Consider the following 24863-nt stretch of genomic DNA (forward strand, 5'->3'; position numbering starts at 1 on the left):
CTGCGGGGTGCCAGGAGGCTGCAGGCAGCAGGAGCTGGGGAAAGCTGCAGGAACACCAGCAGGGTTTGGGAACATGTGGGGAGAAGCTGGAACCCCTCGCTGGGTACACGTGTCCTCCACCACTTTGTCCCCGCAGCCTGCAAGGCTGCCTCGTGCCGTGTCAGGCCGTGCCACCGACGTGGCCATGCGTCACGGTGCTCGAGCAGAACGATGCAGCCCCTCCACCCCCCCCCTCCACCCCGGAACGGCGATGACCAGCCTGATCCCTCCCACCTGCCTGCTCCCCCTGGCCTGGCCCTGACGTCAGGGAAGGCGTGCGGATGCGTGTGTGCAGGCTGCACATCATACACACATCAGGCACCGCAGAGACATCGGGAGGCAGCCGGCAGCCGGCAGCGGAGAAGCCCCCGGAGCCGGGCTACATGCGAGAGCTCTGCTCCTCGCCGGGCTGCAAAGGAGCGCTTCCCCGTCCCCACCGTGCGCTGATGCTCTGCGATCCGCAGCTCCAGGGAGCCCCTCATTGCTAAGGAGGTAAGGGCAGGCACGACGGCCGTCGGCTATTGTAGCCAAAGGTTCAGCTTCATGCACGGTGTTTGCTTACAGGGCTGCTTTTTATTTTGGGAGAAGTGTGAGGGTGAAGTGTGGCATCCCTCCTGTTTTCCTCTCCTGATTCCCCAGCAGCTCCCAGACAATGCCTCCTCCGGGGCAGGCAGTGCTGCATGGCCACTGTTGCTGGGGGCACATCGTGCTGCCAAACCGGGCTCAGCTGGCACCAGCTCTCCATCACCGACAGCAGGAGAAAGCGGCGGGTGAAAACCTGTCCTGGTAGAGGTGGGGGCTTGAATGGACGTTTCTTTGGGGCTGGTATGCTATTCATTCCTGCAGACAGTAAGTTAGATCACAAAGGAGAGAGAAAGGATGAAAGGATGTGGATGGGGACATTTGCGTGAGGTCTTTGAGCCAACAATACTCTGATTTAAAATCACAGCCAACCACAACCGGGCAAATCCCCCAAACCCGGTTGTCGGGCAGCGATGCTTTATGCATATATACTCCAAAGGTAAACCAAGCCTCCATGATGGCTTCTCCTCTGGCTTCCTTTGGCTTGTGGCAGCTCTCCCCACGGCCTCCCTGAGGATCCGGCGGTACCGACGGAGGGAGCTTTTTATAATCAATCCATAAAGGTGACATTCATATTTTAGCGCTAACGAGGCTGTATCGTAGGTGAGACGATCTCAGCAAAGATGCTTGGAGTTGTGAGTGTGATTGGCTTAGATGGGGAGGGGAAGCTTTAAGTGTGTGTTCCCAATGAAAGCTGGCTTATCTTTTGTATAGTGATTCATTTCAGCCAAGGGGTTTTTAGCATGCAGGATACGTGGAGGAAATTGTTCCACTCTTCTTTAGCTCTTAATGGCATGATCTAGTAACCAAAAAAAAAGAGGGAGGGGGGCTATGGGGCTTTCATTAGCATTGGACAGAGACGGCATTTAGAAAACCTGAGAGACGCCGGGGCTGCAAGGACAGAGGACGGCTGAACGTTTGCTTCCCGGCTGCCCCCTCCTGTTACAACAGCCCCTTTCTGGGTCCAAAAGATGAAACCCACAATTTCACACCCAGCTCCCGGGCCACGCTCCGATTCCCAAAGGGATGGCGCAGGGTTGCAGCCCCCTGGACTGGTGGGAGGCCCAGAACCCCAGGGCCGGGTGAAGGCAAAAGGATCCCAGTGGGGGGAAGGAGCACAAAGAGGAGCTGTGTGGGAGGGCCGGGGGGCTGAGGGAGATGACACCAATTAAATATGGATTGCGGGTGACGCGTGAGGGCTTCGTGCTGCTGCTGCTGCTAACGACCGGGGAGTGACAGCGGCCGGAGCTTCTGGGCCACCGCCTCGCTGTGGGGCTGTGGAGTTAAACCGGGTCACAGCAGCACCCACCCGAGGGTATGTGTTTATGAGGAGTGGGGCAGACAGCGACTTTGTTTGATGAGCTGCATCGTGATGAGCGAGGCTCTTGGATCTGCAGATAAAAGCCGACGTGTCTCCTGCCTGTCTATCCTAATTGGTGCGGGGTTGGTGCACGCGCCCGCTGGCAGCTCTGCACGGAGGCCTTCTCTCAAAGAAACAGGGAGGCGAAACCGTGGCTGTGCCGAGGCGGCGAGTTCCCTGGTCCCCAGCCTGCAGCAGCCTCAGCTGCCCTGGATTTCATCCCCACAGTGTGGCTGAGTGCGGGCTGGGCGCAGGGAGGACATACCCACAGCTCCCCTCTGTGGTTTTCCCCTTCCCTTTGTTTGCTGCGGGGACTCAGAAGAGGTGGGAATCAGTGTCCCAAGGGATGTGGACCCTGTGGGCCCCTTCTCTGATGTCAGTTTTGCCTCTAAGCATTCTCCTGTCTTGCTGCTTCTGCTTCTGTGTGGGATCGTGGTGCTGAGACGGCCATGGGAGGTGGGCGACGAGAATGGGCGTGCTCCCTCCCCACAGTGCTGTCTGCTCCAGAAACCTTTTCCCATGTCCTTGGTGCTTGCTAATTTCGGAGCAGAGGTGACCCCTTTCTTCACGTTCCCCGAGGGCCCTCACCTCTCAGTGTGAGTCAGAAAGCAAATTAAAGGCTCTCTGGGTTTCCTGGCATGCAATCCCAAATACACCACATGGGTGTGGGGGGCTGAGGGAGGTGTATCGTGTTAGATGCAGCCACCGAGGGGGAAAGAAATCCACAGGGTGTGGGGTTTCTGAGCAGCTCCAGAGCCAGGAGGCTTAAAAACACACAAAACCCTAAAAAATGTCACCAATTAGGACAGCCTTCCCATGCCTATGCCAGCTCCTGCTCTTTGGCACATGACACCTAGCTCCATCCTCCCGCCAATCATCCTGCAGCTGAACGTTGGGGTTTTTGGGGGCCAAAACTCACGGGCTTTAATTCAGGGCTCAAACAGTGTTGATGCCGACCAAGAACTGAGGTCGATGGCCTCAGCTGACCTGTAACTACTCCCCCGTTCTCCCTGCAGCTTGCTGAAGCAGACCCCTGCCCGCTGCTCCCCACGCCCAGCCCCGAGACGGAGCACCCCGCCGACCCCACCATGTCATCAGAGCCCGGCGCCCCGCCGGCCGTGCCGCCTCTGCACTCTCCCAAGTCCCCGGTCTGGCCCACCTTCCCCTTCCAGCGTGAGGGCAGCCGTGTCTGGGAACGGGGCAACCTCCTGCTGCGGGACCTGCCCAGCCCACTGCCCACTAAGAGGACCAGGACCTACTCTGCGTAAGTACCCAGCAGTCCGCAGGGGATTCTGGAAATGTCTCTCTGGCTGCACGTTCAGACTTCTCCGTCCCTTCCCTCCTGCAGGACGGCACGTGCTTCTGCCGGGCCCATCTACAAGGGTGTTTGCAAGCAGTTCTCCCGCTCACAGGGCCATGGGTTCATCACTCCAGAGAACGGCACAGAAGACATTTTTGTCCATGTGTCTGAGTAAGTCCACACAGTGCTGGGTATATGGGGGATAGCCGGTGACCCGGGGCTGGGGTGATGCTGTGTCCGTGGGTGATGGTGCATCCATAGCTGATACTCTATCTCCATATATCTAAGATCCCACTGCAGGTGGGTTTCTCCCATGTGCTGGGTGCCTTCCTTGGTGCTGGGGGGCTCCATCTCTCAGCCCCACGGCCCCATCGCCTCCCCTCTCCTCTCCCACAGCATCGAGGGGGAGTACGTCCCGGTAGAGGGGGATGAGGTGACGTACAAGGTCTGCCCCATCCCTCCCAAGAACCAGAAGTTCCAAGCGGTGGAGGTGGTGCTCACCAACCTGGCGCCCCATACGAAGCATGAGACGTGGTCTGGGCAGATCATCGGCTCCTAGGTGCCTGGGGGGCCTGATGGCCGCTCGCGGGGAGCTTGGGGAAGGCTGGGCTGGCGAAGAGGCTGGGGCCACTCCTCAGCACGCAGGTGTTCACGTTCGGTGTCTTTTCTAAGGTTACAGTTTCCTTTTTGTGTGTGTTTGTACCTGTCTTTGAGGGGGATGGGGAAAGCGGTGTCCTCCCCACTGACTCCCCAGCTCCTGGGGTAGCACTGAGTCCCACATCCTTGAGCCCAAGGGGAGCGGGAGGACTGATCCTGCCCCTATCCCACTGCAGCCTGGGGCTTGTGGGGGGCTTGTCCCCGCCTCCCCAGCCCTGCTCTGGCCGGATGGGCAAATCACTGTGCCGGGGGGGGACAGCTCAGCCCCTTCTGCCCCCATCACCCCAGCCCCCCTGGAACCCCGTCCTGTGTGTGCCTGTGTGTGTGTGTCCGTAGGTCACCGTGGGGCTGAAGGGTTTGGTGATCTCCCTCTGCTCATGTTCCACACCGACACCTCCCGCCCCCTCGGTGTAGACAGGGTCTCGTATATAAAGCACAAATTAGTTCTCAGTCCTCTCTGCCATAGCTTGGCTAGGTGGGCTCCTGCGGCCTTGGGAACGGGAAGGGGAACCTGGGAGTTGTGAGATGTGGAGGTAGGGATGGCCCCGTGCCATGCCCCAGGCAGTTAGCCTGGCCAAGACAAACTGTTGGATTTTTCTTTTTTCTTTTCTATTTTTGGGGGAAATAAACTAAAATCCTAGGATTGTTGGTGTTTTTACAACTCTGGTGTGGTTCCTGCCTGTCTGACCTTGTGTCAACCTTTGTAACATTGGCAATAAACCATTAAAAGTGACTTTCCCACGAGCCCTGCCCATCCTGCCTTTTTGTGTATAAGTGCACCCTGCAGGGGACCCAGGAAACCCAAGGCTTGCCTCAGACACTCACCAATGCTGTGCACTGCACCTCAACTTCAGCAGAACTGCTGGAGAGGTTCCAGAGGAGGACCAGAAAGATGCTCAGAGGGCTGGAGCACCTCTCCTATGAAGACAGGCTGAAGGAGCTGGGCTTGTTTAGCTCGGAGAAGGCTGCAGGGAGACCTCACTGCAGCCTTCCAGTACTTACACAGAGCTTATACAAAGGATAAAGTTTTTACACAATCTAATAGTGACAGGATGGAGGGAATGGCTTTAAAGTAAAAGACAGGAGATTTAGGTCAGATGTTAGGAAGAAATGCATTATTCAGAAGGCAGTGAGACAGTGGCACAGCTGCCCAGAGAACTGTGGGTTCCGCATCCCTGGGGGCTCAAGGCCAGGTTGGATGGGGCCCTGCACAGCCTGAGCTGGTGGGTGACAGCCCTGTCCATGCTAAGGGGTGGGACTGGGTGGGCTTTGAGGTCCCTTCTGACCCAACCATTCTGTGATTCCGATTCCCTGGTCCTGCAGGGCCTGCACCCAACACTTGAGGGCAGAGCAGAGCTTGCACACACTGACAACTGCACACTGTGGCTTTAATAGGATTTGTATACATATATATTTATATATTTATTTCTTTAAATTTATTTCTAATCTAACAGTTGGAACCAGTCAGACAGGAGCTGCCCATCTCGCACAGATACAGCACCATATGGTCCCCACCACATCCACTCACTCACACACCCATGGGGAGAAACCCGTGGCCGTGCTATGGGGCAGGCAAAGGGAAGCCTCTCTGCCTCTGAGATACTCCAGAGAACCCAGCCAGACTGCGGCCAGAGCTACGGCAGGACAGGTTGTCCCCTCATTCACTGCAGCCTACAGACAGCACAGGGAACAAACAGATCACCTCAGCCCCCAGGGCCACCACGGTGCCTTGCAGCCTCACGGCCAAAAAAATACAGAAATCCTGCTGACTTGGAATAGACTCACAGGAAAAATAAACCACAGCCTGATCCTCAGTGAAAGAGGAGAACCACAAAACACAAGGTTCCTCCATGAGGGTTGAGGTGGAGGGTCAAAATGGCAGCCCGTGAAGAGGGCACTCCGCATTCAGGCTTCTCCAACATGTCCCCCTCTCCCACAGAGATTTTATCTGGGTAGAGAGGTATTTGTGCATTTGTTGGAGATTTCTGGATGCCAAGCCACTGCACTCATGCAAATTGGACACGTTACAGACTGATGTGTTTAAGAGGTACCGTCACACGGAGAAGAAAGCACCCACCAGAGCTGGTCACACACCACCGTAGCGTGAGCAGGGCCAGGCAGCGGGACCAAAGTCCTCTCAGGGACTGTGAAAAGCTGCCCCAGGCACGGAAGCACCAGCTTCTGCTTTGGTCCCGTGATTAAAGGGTGGCAGCCTTTGGGAAACTTCTCTCTGAGCCCCAGCTCCAAGGTGGGGCCACAGCAATGGGCAACGACAGTGCGAGGACAGCAGGAGGAAGCAGGATGTACCAGGAGAGCCAAGCACTGGGAAGGAAAGCGACTTAGTCTGCTGTGAATGCCTTGGGTAAGGCTTTCTAATAACATATCTGTGACACGTGATGGACACACGGATGGGAAGACTGAGCGCTGGCAAAGTCTGCCAAGACAGGCTGCGGGGTCTCCTCCTTGGAGACCTCCAAATGCCATACACCCGGGTGTAGGCCTGGGCACCCTGCTCCAGGTGTAGGGTTGGGCCAGATGGACCCAAAGGTGCCTCAGCCATGCTGCAATTGCGTGCAGGCTTCTGGGAAGCGCCTTGGCAAAGGGGGAGGGGAACATGAGAGGCAAATTCCCTTGTGCAGAGGTGTTGGAAGCGCAACACAGCTAAACAGAGAAGGGAGCAAGGGAAGGATGGACAGACATGCACATGGACAGACGTGGTTAAATTTGGCCCTGGCATTTGGGTCCTCAAGGCAGGAATGTATTGCTGCCCACCGAAGCCCCAGCTGGCAAGAGAGAAGTTCTGCTGGAGGAAGGACTGCCTGGTCCCACAGACCTCAGCTGTGACAAACTGAGAGTGCCAAAGGGCTGACCAACAGCCCCCTTCTGCACACCTCCTGGACTCACACAACAGCTCCTGACCAGCACCGGCAAGTGTTTTTCAGTCTACCCTGAGCAGATTCCTCAAACGAAGGTGCTTTTCCTTGCGGGGGAGAGAAGGGAGAAGGGCTGCAGGACCCTCACAGTCAGCACTCATTTGCTCTCTCTGGAAAGAAGATTTCACGGCATCGCTGGACCGTGTCCTGGGGGGACTGGACGCTGTGTCCCACCGTTCGGGGGTCGTCGTAGATTTCATAATCATTCCCTCCCTGCAGGGGAGCAGAGAACAGGGAAAGCATTAGCAGAGTCTCCTTGGAGAATCCGCATCCTGCAAGGAGCCTCCATTTGCTGCTGCAAACACGCGGAGAGCATCCCCCACTTGCACACCACTAAAGGGTTGTGGTAGCCGCTGGAGCACCACAGGCACCACCGAGTGAGGAGAAAGCAGCCATGTGAGGGGTGAGCAGGTTGTACTCACAGGGGTGGTCTCGTTTCCAAAGAAGTGGATGGTGTCAAACCTCTCATCGTCCAGCACGTTGAGGCAGTAGCGCTTGTCCCAGCCCTCCGGGAAGACGTCAAAGCTGATCATGCCACCTGCCAGCAGAATGGTGAGTGTTAGCAGAGCGGCCTTGAGGTGGTGGGATGTCCCCCTGCCCCAGACTTGGGGGTCAACCTGGAGCCCTCCCCGTACAGCTGTGCCCAGTGGCTCTCTGGCATGTGATATTAGGAGGTCGCAGATGCTGTTTCTATGACAACAGGCTGAATGAAATCAGCAGGGCTGGGTGACAATAGCAGGACTCCATGCCACACGTGCAAGCAGGCAGCAGCAGGCTGCAGGGGGAGCTGGTAGGGAAGCACCAGACATCCGTGTGCTGCTAAGATTTGGAGCTACACCTTGCAGATAGTATCAGTGTGTGCTGTGTTGGGGCAGCAGGGGACAAAGCACATGTTGTCAGCTACTGGCACTGAGAACTCTCCCAGGCTCCTGCATGGACGTCACACTCTCCTGCTTTGGAAATAACTGAAATAAAATGCTGCACTGCATTATATTCTCCCCTTTCATGAGAGCTGGGCAGTGAGAAGAGCTCCTGGTGCCAGCTGGGAGGGGCAGGAAGCCAGTCAGAGTATGGAGAAGCAAGATACCAAGGACACCAAGCACCAAGCACTTGCCTGGGCACAGCACGGGGCTGCAGTGAGGTCTCCCATCGCTTCCCACCTTCCACAGCCTGGGATGAGACTCTCACAGCCAGCTTGTCCCACCAGCCTCATTTCCATGTGTCCTTGCCCCTTTGCCCTCTGCCCAGATTTCCACCTTCTTATGTTACACAAAGCTCTGCAGAATGTCTCTTTCTGGCTTCAGCCCTGTCCCTTAGATAACCTCATTTCTCCCCCAGTGCTGGCCAGGTTCCCAGGATTGCTGAAGCCCCTCCTTAGCTCCCTGCCTTGTCTGTAAAGCACCTCTAGCCCCAGAAGCAGCCATACAAAGGCCCATGACACACAGTGCCAGCTCTTCTTCCAAGGAGAAGGATGTTTCCCTAGCAGCCAGCCCTCCAAACAAAACTCTGAGCTGAGAACACGAGGCCCCTTCCTCTCACACCACCACATTCCTGGAGGAGCCCTGCAGAGGACTGAATGTGCCCAGAGCTCTGCTGGCAGCCCTGCTGCTGTGCTTGAGCCAGAGCAGAGCTGCTGCACAGGGGTGGGCTTAGCAGAGCTATGAGGAATAAGGCACTGGTAGCGTCATGGGACAGAAAGCAGTCGGCTTGGCTGATGCTCAGAGGAAAAACCTACGGCACAGTTTATTCCTGGAATCATAGTCTCACTAAGGTTGGAAAAGACCTCTAAGATCATCTAATCCAACTGCTGAGCCATCACCACCTTGCCACTGACTTGCTGCAAATGCAAGCATGTTCCTCCCATGGCAGCTCTCCAGGAACTGCAGCTTGCTGAGCAGTCTCTGGGGTCTTACCAGAGAGCACAGCCTCTGGGATCCTGGATCCTCACAGGGATCAGCCTCATTCCCATTCTCCATCACACGATTTTAAGGGGAATGCAATGAAGAGGCCATGGCAAAACTCCCTCTGCTCACCTCGAGAGAAACGCAGTCCTTTGCCAGCAAACTCCCTCTGCAAGGCTGCCACAAACTTCTCCCGGATCCGCTCTTTCTATGGAGGAGAAAGGAAAAGGGTTTGAATCACAGACTCATTGGAAAGGACATCTAAGGTCATCAAGTCCAACCATCAACCCATCACCTCCCGGAACCTCCAAGCTAAGACACATAGCTTGGAGCTGGTCTCCTATCTCCTTGGGAAGTGGGGGAAGCAGACAAGACTCAAGATCTGTGACAGAGCAAGACCTGCAAAGGGAACAGTGAGCCCAAACCCAACCCACGCACCTTATCCAGCTCTGAGAATTCGATCCGCTCCTCCAGTGTGCAGCTCCTCCCAATGGGGGAGATGTTTAGCATCCCATTGCGAAACTCAATGAAGGTTCCTCTGCATGTGGGCAAGAGCACAAGGTTACTGGGGCCTTTACAAGGACAGGGAGAGAAAAACAGCCCTTCTGAGGTCAGTGCAACCACAGCTGATCTCAGACAGCAGTCTGGCCAAACATGCCCTCAAAACCAAGGGCTGGGCCCAGAGCTGTCCGGGCTGTTTGACTGCTGCTTGGTTGCTCAACTCAGTGAGGTTCCAGCTCCTGAGTGCCTCTGTGGATTCAGGCCTGTGGGATTTCTCAAAGCTTCTGTGGACAGCCCATGCTGTCACACAGAGCAGAGCTCAGCTCTGCCCCTCCGCTCCCTGTGAGGAGCTGCAGCCGCCATCACGCCTCCCCTCAACTCCTCTGCTCTTCACTGAGCAAACCAGCTCAGCTGCTCCTCATACGCCTTGCCCTCCAGACCCTTCTCCATTTGTAGCCCTCCTCTAGACACCTCTAACAGCTCTATGTCCTTTACCGTTTCTTGGGCAGCTTCAGCAGGGCCATATAGTTGAGGCAGAAGTTGATGAGGTCCTGCAGCAGCTCCTCTCCCAGGTGGTCCTGAATGGCCTAGGGGAAGAGAGGGGTCGAGGAGAAAGCAGTGAAGGGACCGTGGAGCAGCAATCCTCATAGAATCACAGTGCGGTTGGGTTGGAGGGGACCTCAAAGCCCAGTCCCACCCCGTGCCGTGGACAGGGCTGCCCCCCACCAGCTCAGGCTGCCCAGGGCCCCATCCAACCTGGCCGGGAACACCTCCAGGGATGGGGCACTCTGGGGCCACCTGCACCCAGTGCTGACCCACCTGTTTGGCCACAAGCCGCCCATTCTTGTACTGCACGGTGCCATTCTCGGCAAAGACGTAGTCAAACTTATCGACGACTGAAAGGAAGGAGGCAAAAGTCCGCTCGGGTCATCAGCGAGGACAAGAGGTGCAATGGGGACACCCGGCAGGCCGCACGTCTCCCTGCCCGCGGGCCGCTATCTGCAGCGGGCAGGTGGGCGGCTGACGCAGACGGGCAGCGACCCGACGGTGTCACCGCCCCGGACAAGATAAGCGCACGGAACGTCATGCGCTCTGCCACGTGCACCCATCGCTCCATCCCCGCCGCGGTGCTCGGCGGCGCGGGGATGGGTTACCTAACGCAGCCCCCGTGCAAACACAGCGCCGCTGACTCAGCCCTCCGAGCTAACGAGGCGGAAGGGAGACCTTAGGACTCGCCGTGCACAGGGCACGGATCTCGGGATGGAAAACGGGGCGGGGGACTGCCCTCCCTGCGCCGCGTCTCCCCGAGCCCCGTTCGCGCCGCGCACCTTCGTCGCCCTCTCCCAGCTGCTCGGCGATCTTGGAGTAGTCGGAGCCCCCAACCACGCCGATCTGCACCCTGCCGCGCAGCTCCTGCAGGAAGCGGTCCACCTCCGGTTCGATTTTCTGCGGGAGCGGGAGGACGGATGAGAGGGGCCGAGCCCGGCACGCAGCCCCCCGCTTCTCCTTCCTCCTGCCCCCCCTCCGCCCGGCCGCGCTACCTGCCGAGCCGGCGTCAGCGTCCCGTCCACGTCGAAGAGGCACAGCACCCGGCCCCGCGCCGCCGCCATCCCGCAGTCTCTGCCGGAGCGCAGGGGCGGCCCGGGGGCGGGACTGCGCCGCGGCGCCATCGTGCGGCCGCCGCTCCGGGAGGTGCCCGGCAGCCGCGGGCAGGTGGCAGGCGGGGGCGCAGCGCCGGGACCCGGCACCGCTCCGCGCGTCGGGAGCAGCCCTGCCGCCTCGGGGCACCTCGTCAGGTGGGGCTTCTATTCCGGAAAAGCGGTGCTGCATTGGAAAGGGCTGCTCACTGAGGTGGTGCAGTCACCGTCCCTGCAGGTGTTCCAGAACCGTGTGCATGTGGCACTCAGGGACGTGGTCAGTGGGCAGGGTGGGGGTGGGCTGGTGGTTGGACTTGAAGATCCTAGGCATCTTTTTCAGTTTTAACGATTCTGTGGCTCTGCAATTCTCAGCCCAACAGAGGTGTGATGAGCCTCTTGTCCAACAAACCCCTTCTGTCTGACCTCCATCCAGCTCATCCCAAGCTGCACCAGCCCTCAGAGAAAGGTTCTGGGGCTGTTGGTCTGTGCTTAACTGACTATGAGCCAGCAGTGTGCCCAGGTGGCCAACGGCATCCTGGCCTGTATCAGCAATAGTGCAGCCAGCAGGAGCAGGGAGGTGACCGTCCCTCTGTACTCAGCTCTGGTGAGGCTGCACCTTGAGTGCTGTGCTCAGTTCGGGGCCCCTCACTACCAGAAAGACATGGAGGTCCTGGAGTGTGTACAGAAAAGGGCAGCAGAGCTGTGAGGGGTCTGGAGCACGAGTCTGATGGGGAGCAGCTGAGGGAACTGGGGTTGTTGAGTCTGGAGGAGGCTCACTGCACTCCATGACAACCAGAAAGGAGGTTGTAGTGAAGTGACGCTGGCCTCTTCTCCCAGGTAACAGTGATAGGGTGAGAGGGAACAGCCTCAGTTTGTGCCAGGGGATGCTCACATTGGATATTAGAAAAAAAATCTGTAAGAGAGGTGCTGTGCTGGGACAGGCTGCCCAGAGAGGTGGCAGGATCACCATGCCTGCAAGTGCTTAAGAGTAGCAGTAGCCACACTGAGGCATGTGGTCTAAAGCAGTCACAGGCAGGGGCTGAGAGCTGGACTCAACAACCTTAGCGATCTTTCCAACCCCAATGATTCTGTGGCCTCAATAACATACTGCAGCACTTGCAGAAGTTCCCCAAACTTCATGAAGAACACTGCCCACCAGCAGCCCACACCCAGGGCAGTCGGCACTGCTCCTTTCCCAAGCAGAACGTGGCACAAGTTACTGGGATCATTTCTGAGCGTACAACTTCCAGGCAGAAACAACATGAGGTAGATTAAGTAGATTCCTACCTGGGGTGGGTGTGCAGAAAGATGCATACAAACAGGATTACTTTTTTTAATTGTAATAGAAAAAAAAAATCAAAACATCACTTTCTGTCTAAAGATGTAATTAATGAACATTTCTTAAACGACATGGAGGGAACCCCAGAGATACACAACAGATCAGGAAGCACAAGCAAAGGATTCTGCTCCCGTTCAGGAGTGCAGCTGCCCTACCCCTTTGTCAATGAGCTGGCTGAGGTTTGCCACCTCTATACACTTACATACATGTCTCATTCTAGTTTATATTCCTATGAGCACATAGGGCTGGGAGGAATGGCTTGTGCAAGTTACACTTAAACATCTTTGGAGAAAATGGATTTCCTAAGAGGCCTACAGGGCACAAGGGTCCTGTTACCCAGTAAGGTCAAATAAACAGGACCTCTTCCTACAGATCCTTTACACAAAACACAGAGTAGTTCCGGAGACAAGGAGGCCATCTGGGAGCACCATCACTGCTGCAAACAGAGTATGTCTGAAAAGTGTAACCCATGATACGTTCTGAAATAGGCAGGCAAGCAGAAACTGGGCTTAGGACCTCTGAAGTGGACACACTTGTCATGAAACAGAGCGCATAGAGATCAAGGTGCCTGCACACCCTCTGCTGAACAGCTGTACCAGCAGATTGCTGTACCTGGACAGACAGTTTGCTGAAAGAAACAGCCACAGCTGTGCTGCTGGTGGGTACCAAGATAGCATACCCAGATGTTGTGCTGCATTGTATCAGCTTTGGTATACCTGATTGTCTGGGGAAGCTCCATGATGTCTCATGTGTTTCTGCATTTTGTGGTATAGTCATGTCTGCAGGAAGATAAGAGACCAATTCCTCTTCACAAAATAGGCATCAAGAGAGTTCAGAGGTGATACACAGACAGCAGAAAAACTAAGCTATGGCTTCTATGGCTTAGCAGAAAGCAAACCTGAAAAATTGTTCCCCAGACCACCAGAAGGTGCTGTATGGTAAATGATTTACTACAGAATGCTTTCTGCAAACAGTAGATTTTGTTGGGGAGAGTCTGAAAGCTCTTGCATCTATACTAACTGCTACAGCCCTCTACTAGTCCAGTCCAAATGAAACACTCCAGGAGAAGCTGATGGCACAAGCAGGGACTGAAAGATAAAACAAACAATCACCACCAAAAACCATTCTGTGGTGCAAAGGCCATCTGCACTGAGAGCAGTCACACATAACTGCAAAAGGGACAGACAGTACCCGATTTCCACCCATGTAGTGATTCCACAAGGTGCTGAGCAACAGTGCATTGGGCAGAGTGAGATAACTGCATTTTCCTCCATTCCAACCCCACAAAAATATTAAGTGTTAGTCTGCTCTGACTAACAGCACGAGAAACACACTGATTAGTATTATTCTGAGAGAAAGAGCTCAGCAGGGGAAGGACACCTCCATCAGGTATGTGATTTCCAGCACAGGAAACTGAAGATGCAGCAGCTGTTGTCACAACAAAGCACTGCACACAGGACTACACATTTGCACAGACACTTTTTTTCCAGCAGTATCTGAGATGTGCAGTGCCCACTTGCAGGGCAATGTTCTGGGGTTTTTCTGATGTTGTTGTGTACCTTCCTAAGCATACTTGCTACAGAACTGTTCAGGAAATTAGTGTATATACGTGCACAATAAGAAATCAGTGGGCCTGTTCTTTTCTTCCTGTGATCTTTTTCTGCTGTGAATAACTGTAAAGCTGTAAGGATCTTAAACTAGAAGATGCAGCACTGACACAACCTAATGTCGATCTAAGGACAGGACTGCTTCTCCACCTATCACAATCAACTCAATTGTTCCACAGGAAAGCTTAATTTTACTCTTCCTTGCTTTCTTTAAATGCAGGGGGATGTACCGCCTGCTTTTCCTCATGCAGCCCTCTGTGATGTAGTTGGCTGCTTTGCAGTGTCAGAAACAGCTGGAAGCCTTACCATGTCTGCAGCAAAAGACTGAAGACAGAGCTGAGCTACATCATGTTACCAAGAGACTGCCGTGCTGTAAGTCTTGCTTATTAGAAAAAACAGCTCCTGTGCAAAGGCGAACAGTTAACAAGGTTCTATCCATCACTTCCATCACTCACACAAGATTTTGTTCTTTCAGCTGCTGTCTCTCATAACACTTGGATCTCATGAGTATTTTTCAGATACAGCCTCCCTCCAACACACATACTGGAAGTTTCAGCCTTGAAAGTGACACTGCCTGGTTCAGCTGGGCCACCTTTCTCACTGCTGTGCCACTGAAAATACTCCTATCAAACGAGTTCAGCTTTTCCCCTGAGCAAATAACACAACGTTAATGAAATATGCACAAGACAAGTACTGGGACACCTTCACTTCCTCAGCTACAAGGATCTCCCTTGCTAGGGACTGGAGCAAATACCCCCGTAATATTGACAGGGACAAGAGAAAGACACACGAGTATGCAAGGGATGGCTAGGACACCCCCTTTACTTCAAAACGCATAATGGGCTTGAATGCTCATGGAATGAATTCCCACTTCCCAGCAGAGGAATTAGTTAGAAAGTATCAGCCTAACTTCAGGCAAGACAGCCTTTATAAATTAGCATAATACTATTAGAAATTATGGCAATCTTTTTGGTAGCCTTGTCTTGCATGCACCCTGATAAATCCTCTCCCTAAGAAATTTTAAAACTGGTCTTGTGATTTCCATAGAGTTAATTCAGATGGGAAATTATAAAATAGAAATCTGGAAGATTCGTGCTTAAAAAGGAAGAGGCCTGGTGAGGCTGGGCACAGCAGGGCACTCCTGTTAGCTCTGTCCATTATCCCTGTTAAAGGTATTTCCTCCAGGTGGTTGCAACTGGGTGGTGCTCAGGAAGGGCCGTAAAGCTTGTCCAAAAGGTCTGAAAACGCAAAGAAATAAGTATTTAAAATAGTTTACTTGAACATTTCCCATCCCCTCCCTTCCCACCCCCCTCCCCTCATTTACAACTCCAGTCTGTTCATCAGCTTTCTTCTACAATGTTGGTTTGATTCTAGACTCTTTTCACTACAAAAAAAAAAAAAAAAAAAATAGAATTTAACCTATTAAACAGAATTTACTGTTCCATAACTAAACAAAGCCAGATTTCAGATTCTTAAAAGTAGTTCTGAGTCCTAACATGCCCACAATGATATTATGGTAATAACATGTCTGAAACTGGCTTCAGTAACTCACACTGCTTAAGTTTGTGATTGAAATCTGTATTATGCAACTGCAGTTCTCCATTAAGTATCACATCAATATTAAAGACTCTGCTAGAAGAACAGATCTAGTCCCTTTATAAAGACAGTGGTTCAACACACAGAATTTCTGTTGCAATCTGTAGTTTGCCTTTAGGTATGACTCACTCTGCTATAGACTACAGACAGATCTGAGGAAATAAGAGCCCAGAGTGGAAGATGTGTCTCCCAAATAATGCAGTATACCACTTACAAGACCTAAATAATGAAGCCCAAATCATCCCACTGGGATCCTTGCTTGCTCAGAGCACCACAGAAATGGTTGAACTGACCTACCTTTATTTCCTCTCCCCCCATTCTTCTTCATCACTCATTTCTAGTTCTAAAACTGCAGCTTTAACTTTAAAATTACATCTCCCCTTCTTCTTTGCAGGCAAAACTAACACCACCATGCACTTACGGTGCTTAGAGTATTACAAGTGATCTCTGAGAGGTACTGATTTCCCAAAGAAAGACAAAGACAAGAAAGAAGATACACAAAAAACCCACCAAGAAACAAAAAACATACTGGCATCACTTTCTGAATGATCTTTTAACCTTCTTGTCACATTAACTAATTATTTTATGAAGGTCTTTCAAGTTAAAGACTGAAGAACCCCCTTCTCAGTAATACCAGTGCCAGTTAGTACCTGTTGTAATCTCCCCCTGCTTCCCACAGAGAGACAGCACAAACTGGTACTGCTGCCTCTGTCAAATATTGAAGCATTAGCATGAAGCAATATGCTACAGAGAGAAGCAGAATGCATACTCACGTGGCAAGAACTTCAGATGGAAGGTCAGTGATGTAGGAAGGGATTTTTCTTCCTGTCAGGAACTGTGCCACTTCATTACTGAAGGTGTTGCAGTTACGTTCAAAGAAGTGGTAAGACTCACTCCTGTGCCACAGGAAAGGGATTGAAATAAGAGACTCAGCAATACATCTATCAAGCACTAAGACATAGATTGCTACTGAGGAGCATCTCCTTACATTAGCACTTTCCTCCTCTCTCCAACAAAGGGCTCTAAGGCAAATAGGTAAAACACAGCAGGTGAATTGATGTCTAATTTAATTGAATCAGGGTGGAAAATGACATCTCTCTGCATCACTGATTCTATACAATGGTTTTTTGAAGGTTAAGTGAAGTCAGGCTTCTTCATGTAAAACCACAGAAGGAATAAAGAGAAATCACAGGAACTGTTGGCACTGAAATTCAGCCAGAATACTGAAGGCCACCATTTTCTGTTGTGAGAAGTAGATGCGACGTTTTAGCAGTCAAGACTTTGCTTTTACTCAGCTGAAAGTTGGCTTTACTACACCTCACCCATGATTCACAGGGCATTATTTTCTGAGATCTTTCATACAGTGCCTTCGTTTTCCCTGGTGATCACCTCAAAGAGATTTCAAGCATTATTCCATTAAAAAAAAAAAAAGTGAGAAAGACTTCCTGGCAGAATGCTTTCCCAACCTAGCTCATGGCTGGCTGGCACACCACAGGTTGTCTAGCTCTGCATCAGTTCCAGCCTCATCTCTGGAGACTACTAAGTAATAGAACAAGCAGACAAGGCTTATTCATAATACTTTCTTCATTTCTGCACCCCTCTCCTTAGAAGCCTTTTCTTGGTACTCAGATCATACAGTACTAGCTGCTACTTACCGGAACATAGACTCCCCCAAGGAAGAAAGATATTCCAGAAAGATTTCTTCTGTAACTTCAGTGTTCCCCAAGTCAATAACTGAGTCTGGGGGGCCAAGAAGCGTCCCTCCCTGTAGGAATTAACACCCAGAAGACTATTCAGATCATCACACCAAATTATTTTTGGCTCCACTGAATTGAGCCTTCATGGCTTGTATAGGCACACAAGAAGAAACTTCTAGTGAGTTTATCAAGGAAAGGGCCCTACTGGCCTTCCATTTTCCACTCAGAGACTGAGAGGCAATGTGCTGCACTCTAAGCTCTGACAAAATTCTGCTTTAAAAGAATCACGCATCAGTTTTGTGTCTCCAAGAACAGAAAAAGGTCTGTTGAAGCATCACGGATTTTTTTCTTTAACCTTGAGAAGGATGCTTTGAGTTGCCAAGCCTTCATGCAAAGACCATGCATATAAAATCAGACAGAGTATCACTGACAAAGCAGCTGCAGAAAGAGTTTGTCTATCCAGGGCACCATCAGTGGAAGTAACCCTCTAGCCTGTATTTGGCTGCGCTTGAACCCACTGCCCAGTTCCTTTCCTCAGATGGACAGGGCAACCACAGGAAGCAGCCATATCGGGCTGAACTCGGAGTTCTCTTCACTTTCTGCTTTTCTAAAGGACACGAACAAATCTAATGATGAAATTCTATCACAAAGTTAACAGAAAAGTTTCACTTACAGGTGCACAGCTGGAGATTCCCCCAGCGCCGTAGTAGAACTCATCCTTATGGACTATTATGGAGGTGTGCCTGCCACAGAGAATAGAAACAGGTAAGATAAAGGAGATATTCCACCTAGCACATAAAATCAGTAGTAAATTCATGTGGTCAAGCACATCATGAAGTAAATAACCTAAGAAGACAATGTGCTTCTGTGACTAGGAACTGTACCTGCTGGGACATGAATAGAAAGGAAAGCAATAATTATCAAGCCTACTGTAACACGTAGGTGGTTGGGAAAGGAGAGGCATAGCTAGGTGCCCAAGCACAACACAAAGACAGGAACTTCCACACCAGCACAAGATATCCAGCAGCCTTTCTGCTAACGGGTTGAGGGTAAAGTTGCAGAGATAGTAGCTCTGTCTCTTCGTTTGATTCTAGAGGTTTAACCAGAACATGGCTGTATTTAATCTTACTGGCAGTCTATATTCAGAAACAGAAAGTGCATTGGTCCCTCTTCACTAAAGTGCTCTTAAGATCCAAAGCATATATGATCTCATACTGATAATGCTTCCTACACCACACATTATGCAATTCAAATCTAGTCACTTACCAGATGCCATCCAGCTGTTTCCCTGCATGCAGAAAAGAAGAAGATAGTTATTAGTAATGTATTTTCCAGCTTTCAGCCTTTCTGTCAGTCACAAGGGATCTTTACCTATCATTCCACCATGTCAGCAACCCTGAAGATAGGATTTTCACCCCAAAGTCGCTTCTAAAGCAACAGGATGCCCTTCTTTCAAATAAACGCCTTTGTCAACACAATGCTTGACTTTTTTTTCCTCCTGCACACAGATCTGTCAGTGCTATCCTGTCCTGTCAGTGCTCAGCTTTCTTGGGCTTTTGTCTGAAGAGAAACTGAACCTTTTCAGAAGAATTCAGTGTTTCCTAGAACACAGCAGCAGTAAAGATATGCTTCAGTCCCAATGATACCATGTTGCTGTCTTAGAAAAAATCCCTTCTGAAATGCTTTAGTTCCCCGACACATCTTTTCCAAGTGGGAAATGCAAACCTCTCCCCATTCAGGGTAGGATCTCAAGATGTAATCACTCTTCAAAGAGTTAGCAGCTGCTACTGCTCCTGCCTCAATCACTTCACCTATCAGAACCCAAGGGCTTGGTCCCTGGTACAGTTACCCCTTCATAAATCTGCATGCAGCAACAGCATGCTATGTTGGTGATCCACTTTTAAGTGACAGAATGTGATGTGATCATCTACAGATGCTTTCATGCACAAGGACCAAAAATATTGTGGGGCTGAGGTTGATGATGGGAGCATGAGGATACCACAGTCTTTGCAGCAGTAACTATGCCATCCCCTGGCTTTAACTCAGGATTTGGCTGCACCCCTCATTGCACTGTCTACTTTGCTTGTCTCTACAACGACACCATCACTTACTGCAATTGCATTCCCACAGCTTACATTGCTGAGAAGTGCACTGTGGCACTTTCAGAAGTCTGGAGTCAGATGCTTAGAATAACAATCAACTATTCCACTGCCAGGCACAGTAGCAGCAGTGGGATGCACTGTTCCAGTTCCCTGTCTTGCAGAAAGCCATTCCCTGCCTGCCCCTACTCAGATCAGTGGCCACAGGAGGCAGAGGCACTCGCCTGCTCCTCTGTCACATCTGCTGTGGTCTGCAAATCCCAGCAACAAGCACTTCTACCAGCTGCAGTTCTTCCTCTCAAGTAATAAGCAAGAAAATCTTTATTACCATCAGAACTGGGCAAAACAGAAGAAGGAAACAGAAGGTAGTCCTCCAGGAGTTTCAAGAAAGGGATGCTTGTGCATCCAAGTAAGAAAAAGTCACTGCTGTAATCTTCTCACTTATCTTTGGAGCAAAACAGGTACAGAAATAGGTACCTGTTTCAGATGAGGGTCACATGAGAGAGGAGGCAGGGAAAAGGCTGCTGGGACAACAAAGACATCAATCCAAGTGAGCATACCCAGTTCTGAAGTAGGTGGGCTCATCTGTCACTGCCATGCATCACAGCCAGGCAGCAAGCATGTTTCACCATTAACCTGCTGCAGAGAAACGTGGGCACAGAGCCGGCTTAAGGCCAAAAGACAGCAGCAGCAATGAGAAAAGTGGGGCAGTGTGTTGCAACACCTCAGTAGGATTTACTGCTTCTTTAGCATCCCACCCAGCTAAGCTGCATTCTCCAGCCTTTGTCCCACACCATCTCCATAACAGCTTTCGTCTTGCTCGCTGGAGCTGCCAGAAAGAAGTGATACCACCACCAGCTCATCAGTAATGTCATCTGCATAGGGTACACAGCACAGCTCTGCATTCAGCAGCTGGCCTAGGACAGGCCCTACTGCAGCCTGTGTAGCTCACGTTCTGTTAATAAGCAATTACACAATTGTTCACAATAAATCACTGTTTTCCACTAAAACTTTGATCTTCACCCTCCAGGGCAGAGAAGCAAGCTGCTTCAGAGGCAGCACAAACCAGTACTGTATCCGTGCTTTTGTATGCTAGATGGAAAAAGACTTCATATTTACTTTCAAGCAAAACACACACACTTCCAGCAAACAATAACAAAAGGCTTCCTACAGAGCTGGCACTTTGCACTGGGGCTCTGCGTGTAGGTGGAAGTCCTGGCAGATTCTGCACATGGTACTGCCTACAGCCACATGGAAAAGGGAGCATCAGACCCAGAGATACTCAGAATTGAACTGCACGGGGCCCTGGGAAATCTGCTCTCCCCACATGCACCCTGGACATGACCTCTAGAGATCCCTTTTCATCAGCATGGATTTCTGACCGTGCAAAGAGAAACAAACAGGATTCAGGGAAGGAACTTTGCACCAGGCTGTAATGCACTGCTAGAGGCTCCTCTCTGGAGCTTACACACCAAATCCATGGTTGACAACAGACAGCAGCTGCCAGGACAATAGCAGAACAGCTCTTGGCAGCTCTGCCCGAGGGTGTTATGTGAGGTCAGCCCATGGCAAAGAACTGGTTTAATGCTCTGAATGGACCTGCTGTCTTCCAGTTTGTGTGCAGCTCCTGTAAGACACTAACCAGGCTGGCACAGTGGAGAACACATGCCGGATGTGCAATGCTCCATCCACAGCAGCTGTGCAATCTGTTGCAGAGAACACAATCCCTTTCTGCCACCAGTGGACTGTGCTTGGCCAGACAGATCACTCGTGAACACCACGCAAATCTCTCCAATGACAACACAGCAGGGCAGTCCCACACTTGAGAAACCTGCTGTTACTAACCATGCCTGCACCTCCCAGAGACCAGGGACTGTCAGCGTGCTGCTGCAGCTTTCTGTGCTGCACTGCTGGCTGTGGTCACCTTAACTGCAAACCAAGAGACAGAGGAATCAAAGGCCATCAACCTCTTGAGGGACTCCCTCTCATCACTGGGATTTTTGCTGAATGACATTTGTCTGTTGCATCATCCAAGAGGTTCTACACAGACCTCCATGAACACCATTACCCTCCTCCCGAAGCTTTGCCTCTGCTGGTGATCTTGCTGTACCCTCTTACCTCAAGCCCAGCCCTTGCACAGACCAGGTAACAGCTTTCAATCACTCCCACTCCTAAGAAATGGAAGCAAAGCAATCAGGACAGCCTGTATAATGAGTTATGCCTTGCATGCATATACAAAATGCATCGCTCACAGCCTCTGCAGGTTCAACACACGCCTACTGCCCAGCCAGGTAAAAAATGTACATAACTGCAAGCTGCTAAGGGAGATCCAATATTTCAGGGGACCTCTACCTGTTAAGGAAAAGGCGTTGCAAATTTAGATGTAGGCACTCAATCACAGCAATCAGTGTACATGGTCAAGTTACCAGGTATCAGCTCTCCAGCAGTAAACGTGAAGAAACTCAGTTTCATTTCATCTGCTGCCATTACAAGCTAATGGAAGTCACATTACTTTGCTCTGGTTGCAGATCAAGAACACGGGTGTGAAAGTTGCTGTGCTATAGCTGTGTTAGGATAAGAGCTCATTAAGCTTTAGAAACCTGATCAATACATGAACTCAAGCCTTCCTTGCTCAGGCGCTTTCACAGATCTTTTCTGAAGAACATGTCAATTATACAAAGAGCTGCTTGCTTAAGCATTCCAAATTGTCTGAATGAGACAAAGTATCACTTGGCAACTAAACACATTTGTGTTGTTTTATTTATTTATTTATTTTTCCCCTTTTCCTAACACAAGTTTCTTATTTAAGCCCCATAAATAAGAGAAAAACACAACATAAAATTCATTAAACAATTTCAAGACTCCTCCCCAGCTTAGTTACAGGAATGGGGAGAACGAAGTAGTCAGACTTAGTTTTTGTGCTACTGACTTAGGAGATGGCACTCGTGTGGATAAAAGGGCATTATGAAAGAACACAAGCCTGAATAATTTTAGAATACAATCAAGTCAGATTACTTCCACGCTTGGGTTTATCTGTAAGGCCAAGCAAGAGGAAGATTAGACGCCTGCCAACCTATTTTACTGGCAGAGTTGATTTGTCAGCGTGGCCCATGTGACGTAGCATATTCCTGTGCATTTTAAACATCAAGTGAACGCAGAGTCTGCATATTAATCCCACTCATTAGACCTGAAGAGTTGAGACACCAAGGAATCATATAGAGATGGGTTCTTAGCTTATCTAACTTAGAGATTATTATGCATCCTTCAGCACAAGCATACTAGTTCCCAAGCTGTGAAGAAACAATGTGCCTGAAAGCCCAGTATTTAACATTCCTATGCCTGTAGACCCCAGAAGACAGAAAATTAGCAAATTGTTTTCCTACCAAGGCAGAACTATCTGGTCAGAAACTATTTGTAGCAGAACACTGCTTTGCATAGCACTGAGATTTCTTAAGCCACGCAATTGATTCCTGCCCTTTTAAAATGAAAAATAATTCTAATTAAATCAAACACTCTCTTCTAAGTGATACCAAACAGAAGAAAAAGACTAACAGACATGGAGGAGTCTGCATCACTTCCCTTCTTCTTGAGAGAGCAAGAAGTAGGGTAGACTGCAGGAAGGAAATGCACTTGATTTTCAATAAAGCCTAGCAAGTGCTCTGGAACAAAGCTGAAATGGAAGTCCAGTCACATTCAAATTAACATTAAATTATTACCAGATCACGTAGACGGACAGACAAACACAGTCTCAGACTGAATGAAGGAGAAGAACAGTACTTGCAAAGGAAGTAGAGCAACAGCACACAGAATGTGCCAGATGTGATATCAAAGCCGAGTGAATCCAGTGTTGGGTCATTTACACCTCAAAACAGAAACATTCATCAAAAAGCTATAGGAAATGTACAGAAAAACAGCAGGAACAAAAGGAGTCTGAGTAAAAATGAATAAACTTGCCAAGAAGTGAAGATGTGCCCAGAAGGCACAACCAAGTCACCCAAAGCATGTGATGAGCAACACTGTCTGGTTCTACTATTCAGGTTCATTCAGCCACAATGCAGAAAACTGATCCTGAATGAGTCAAGATAACTTTCAACAAAAGAGAGCTGATCCTGGAATGCTGCACCAACATAACACATACTAATAGTAAATCCTATTAGCACAGCTAAAGATATGGTGTGGTGACGCTCTCACAACAGCTAGCCTCACGAGGAGCAATTTACTCACCTGAGTATGACTATTTCAATACTCATGGCAATGTTACAGAACTAGAAGCAAAAACACTGCTTCAAACTTCACATTCTTGGAAAGAACACCATGAGGAGAGATGACAAGTGTTTAGCACCAGGTCATCCAATAAACTCTTTTTGATTTCTGTGTCCTCCCAACATGATGACAGGGGAGATGTAGGTTTAGGAGGCATTCAAGGCCAGGCTGGATGTGGCTCTGGGCAGCCTGGTCTGCTGTTTGGCAACCCTGCACATAGCAGGGGGTTTGAAACTAGATGATCACTGTGGTCCTTTACAACCCAGGCCATTCTGTGATTCTATGATGCACAGTTTATGAACGTCACTGATAGGTGAAAAAAAGAAGGAAAGTAGCTACTGGATCATCTGAAAGTTAAAGTAGCAGCAGTTTTTGTTGTTAAGTAAAGCAAAAAATAGTAGTTGGGTGCATGAGACAAACCCATCATTCTCTCATTGGGAAAATAATCTGGAAGCTTGCTGCGCCTGTGTGAAGACAGTTAAATTGAAAGGGAGGCAAACAAAAACAGCCAACAGAACAAGCTACTGTTTGTGTCATAGATAACCCAGTCACCAGATCCACGTAACCCCAAGGACCATGCACTCTGCCTTGTCACTGTGAGCAGGCAGGCCGTGCTGGCCCTGTTCCACTGGCAGGCCTTAAGTTCCTGGAGGAGCAGCACACAATACACTGCACCGATGAGAGACACGGGCAGGTTTTTAAGCTTTTCTTTTCATGACTTGACTCCTACATGTTTAGCATCAAGGCATCTCGAGCACAAAGTTACAAACTTAAAGCTGCTTGGACAGCATAAAAAGCACCAGTGATAAAGTCATGCACTGTTAGCTTTCACGGGGAAATCAGAAAGCTACCAGACCCTGAAGACAGGTGAGGAGACTACAAAGCCATCACAACTCGATTTACAGCAAGGTTTCACACAATGACACTGGCAACCGATTTCTGCACAAGTCTATACCCGGACCAACACTCTGAAACCAGACCGGTCAGTATTAGCTCAAGCAATCGAACCACGGGCCAGACAATGAAGACACGGGCCTGGATGCAGGCGCAGCCGTTCCACCGACCCGGGTCCCGCAGCCCCGCCCCGCTCAGGCCCCGTTCGGTGCTTACCCAGCATGAGGGGGCTGAGGCGGCGGGCCATGCCCTTGGACAGGTCGTACACGTACAGCTTCACAGGGTGCAGCGCCGGCGGCTCCTCCATGGGGACGCGCGGCCAGCCGCCGGAAGGCGGAGAGGAAGGGACAGAGACGCGGCACCGAACAGCCACTCCTGGGCCGGCGGTACGAATGGAAAAAGCAACGCCACCTCTGCGCGTGCGCCTCCTCACTGCCCCATTTATGCGGCGCCGCGGA

General features: G+C 50.8%; 3 protein-coding genes across 3 annotated transcripts; 1 reads left to right on the plus strand and 2 right to left on the minus strand.

The window, feature by feature from the left end:
• Window positions 1-264: 264 nt before the first annotated feature.
• On the plus strand, window positions 265-4680 carry CSDC2 (cold shock domain containing C2). Its single transcript, XM_052668171.1, has 4 exons — window positions 265-531; window positions 2998-3245; window positions 3330-3452; window positions 3678-4680. Exons 2-4 carry the CDS (start codon window positions 3070-3072, stop codon window positions 3838-3840), a joined length of 462 nt encoding a protein of 153 aa, XP_052524131.1. The 5' UTR covers window positions 265-531; window positions 2998-3069; the 3' UTR covers window positions 3841-4680.
• Window positions 4681-5305: 625 nt separating this feature from the next.
• Window positions 5306-10958, minus strand: PMM1 (phosphomannomutase 1). The gene is made up of 8 exons (XM_052668169.1): window positions 10815-10958; window positions 10602-10719; window positions 10093-10169; window positions 9769-9860; window positions 9211-9310; window positions 8905-8980; window positions 7294-7409; window positions 5306-7084 (listed from the first exon to the last, which is right to left on the minus strand). Exons 1-8 carry the CDS (start codon window positions 10941-10943, stop codon window positions 6962-6964), a joined length of 831 nt encoding a protein of 276 aa, XP_052524129.1. The 5' UTR covers window positions 10944-10958; the 3' UTR covers window positions 5306-6961.
• A 3691-nt stretch (window positions 10959-14649) lies between these two features.
• DESI1 (desumoylating isopeptidase 1) lies at window positions 14650-24823 on the minus strand. The gene is made up of 6 exons (XM_052668170.1): window positions 24622-24823; window positions 18416-18437; window positions 17823-17892; window positions 17108-17217; window positions 16226-16348; window positions 14650-15094 (listed from the first exon to the last, which is right to left on the minus strand). The coding sequence occupies exons 1-6, from the start codon at window positions 24710-24712 to the stop codon at window positions 15001-15003; spliced, it is 510 nt and encodes a 169-aa protein (XP_052524130.1). The 5' UTR covers window positions 24713-24823; the 3' UTR covers window positions 14650-15000.
• Between the last annotated feature and the right edge of the window lie 40 nt (window positions 24824-24863).

Source organism: Tympanuchus pallidicinctus, unplaced genomic scaffold (assembly GCF_026119805.1).
Source record: "Tympanuchus pallidicinctus isolate F22 unplaced genomic scaffold, pur_lepc_1.0 scaffold8, whole genome shotgun sequence".
Taxonomy (NCBI): domain Eukaryota; kingdom Metazoa; phylum Chordata; class Aves; order Galliformes; family Phasianidae; genus Tympanuchus; species Tympanuchus pallidicinctus.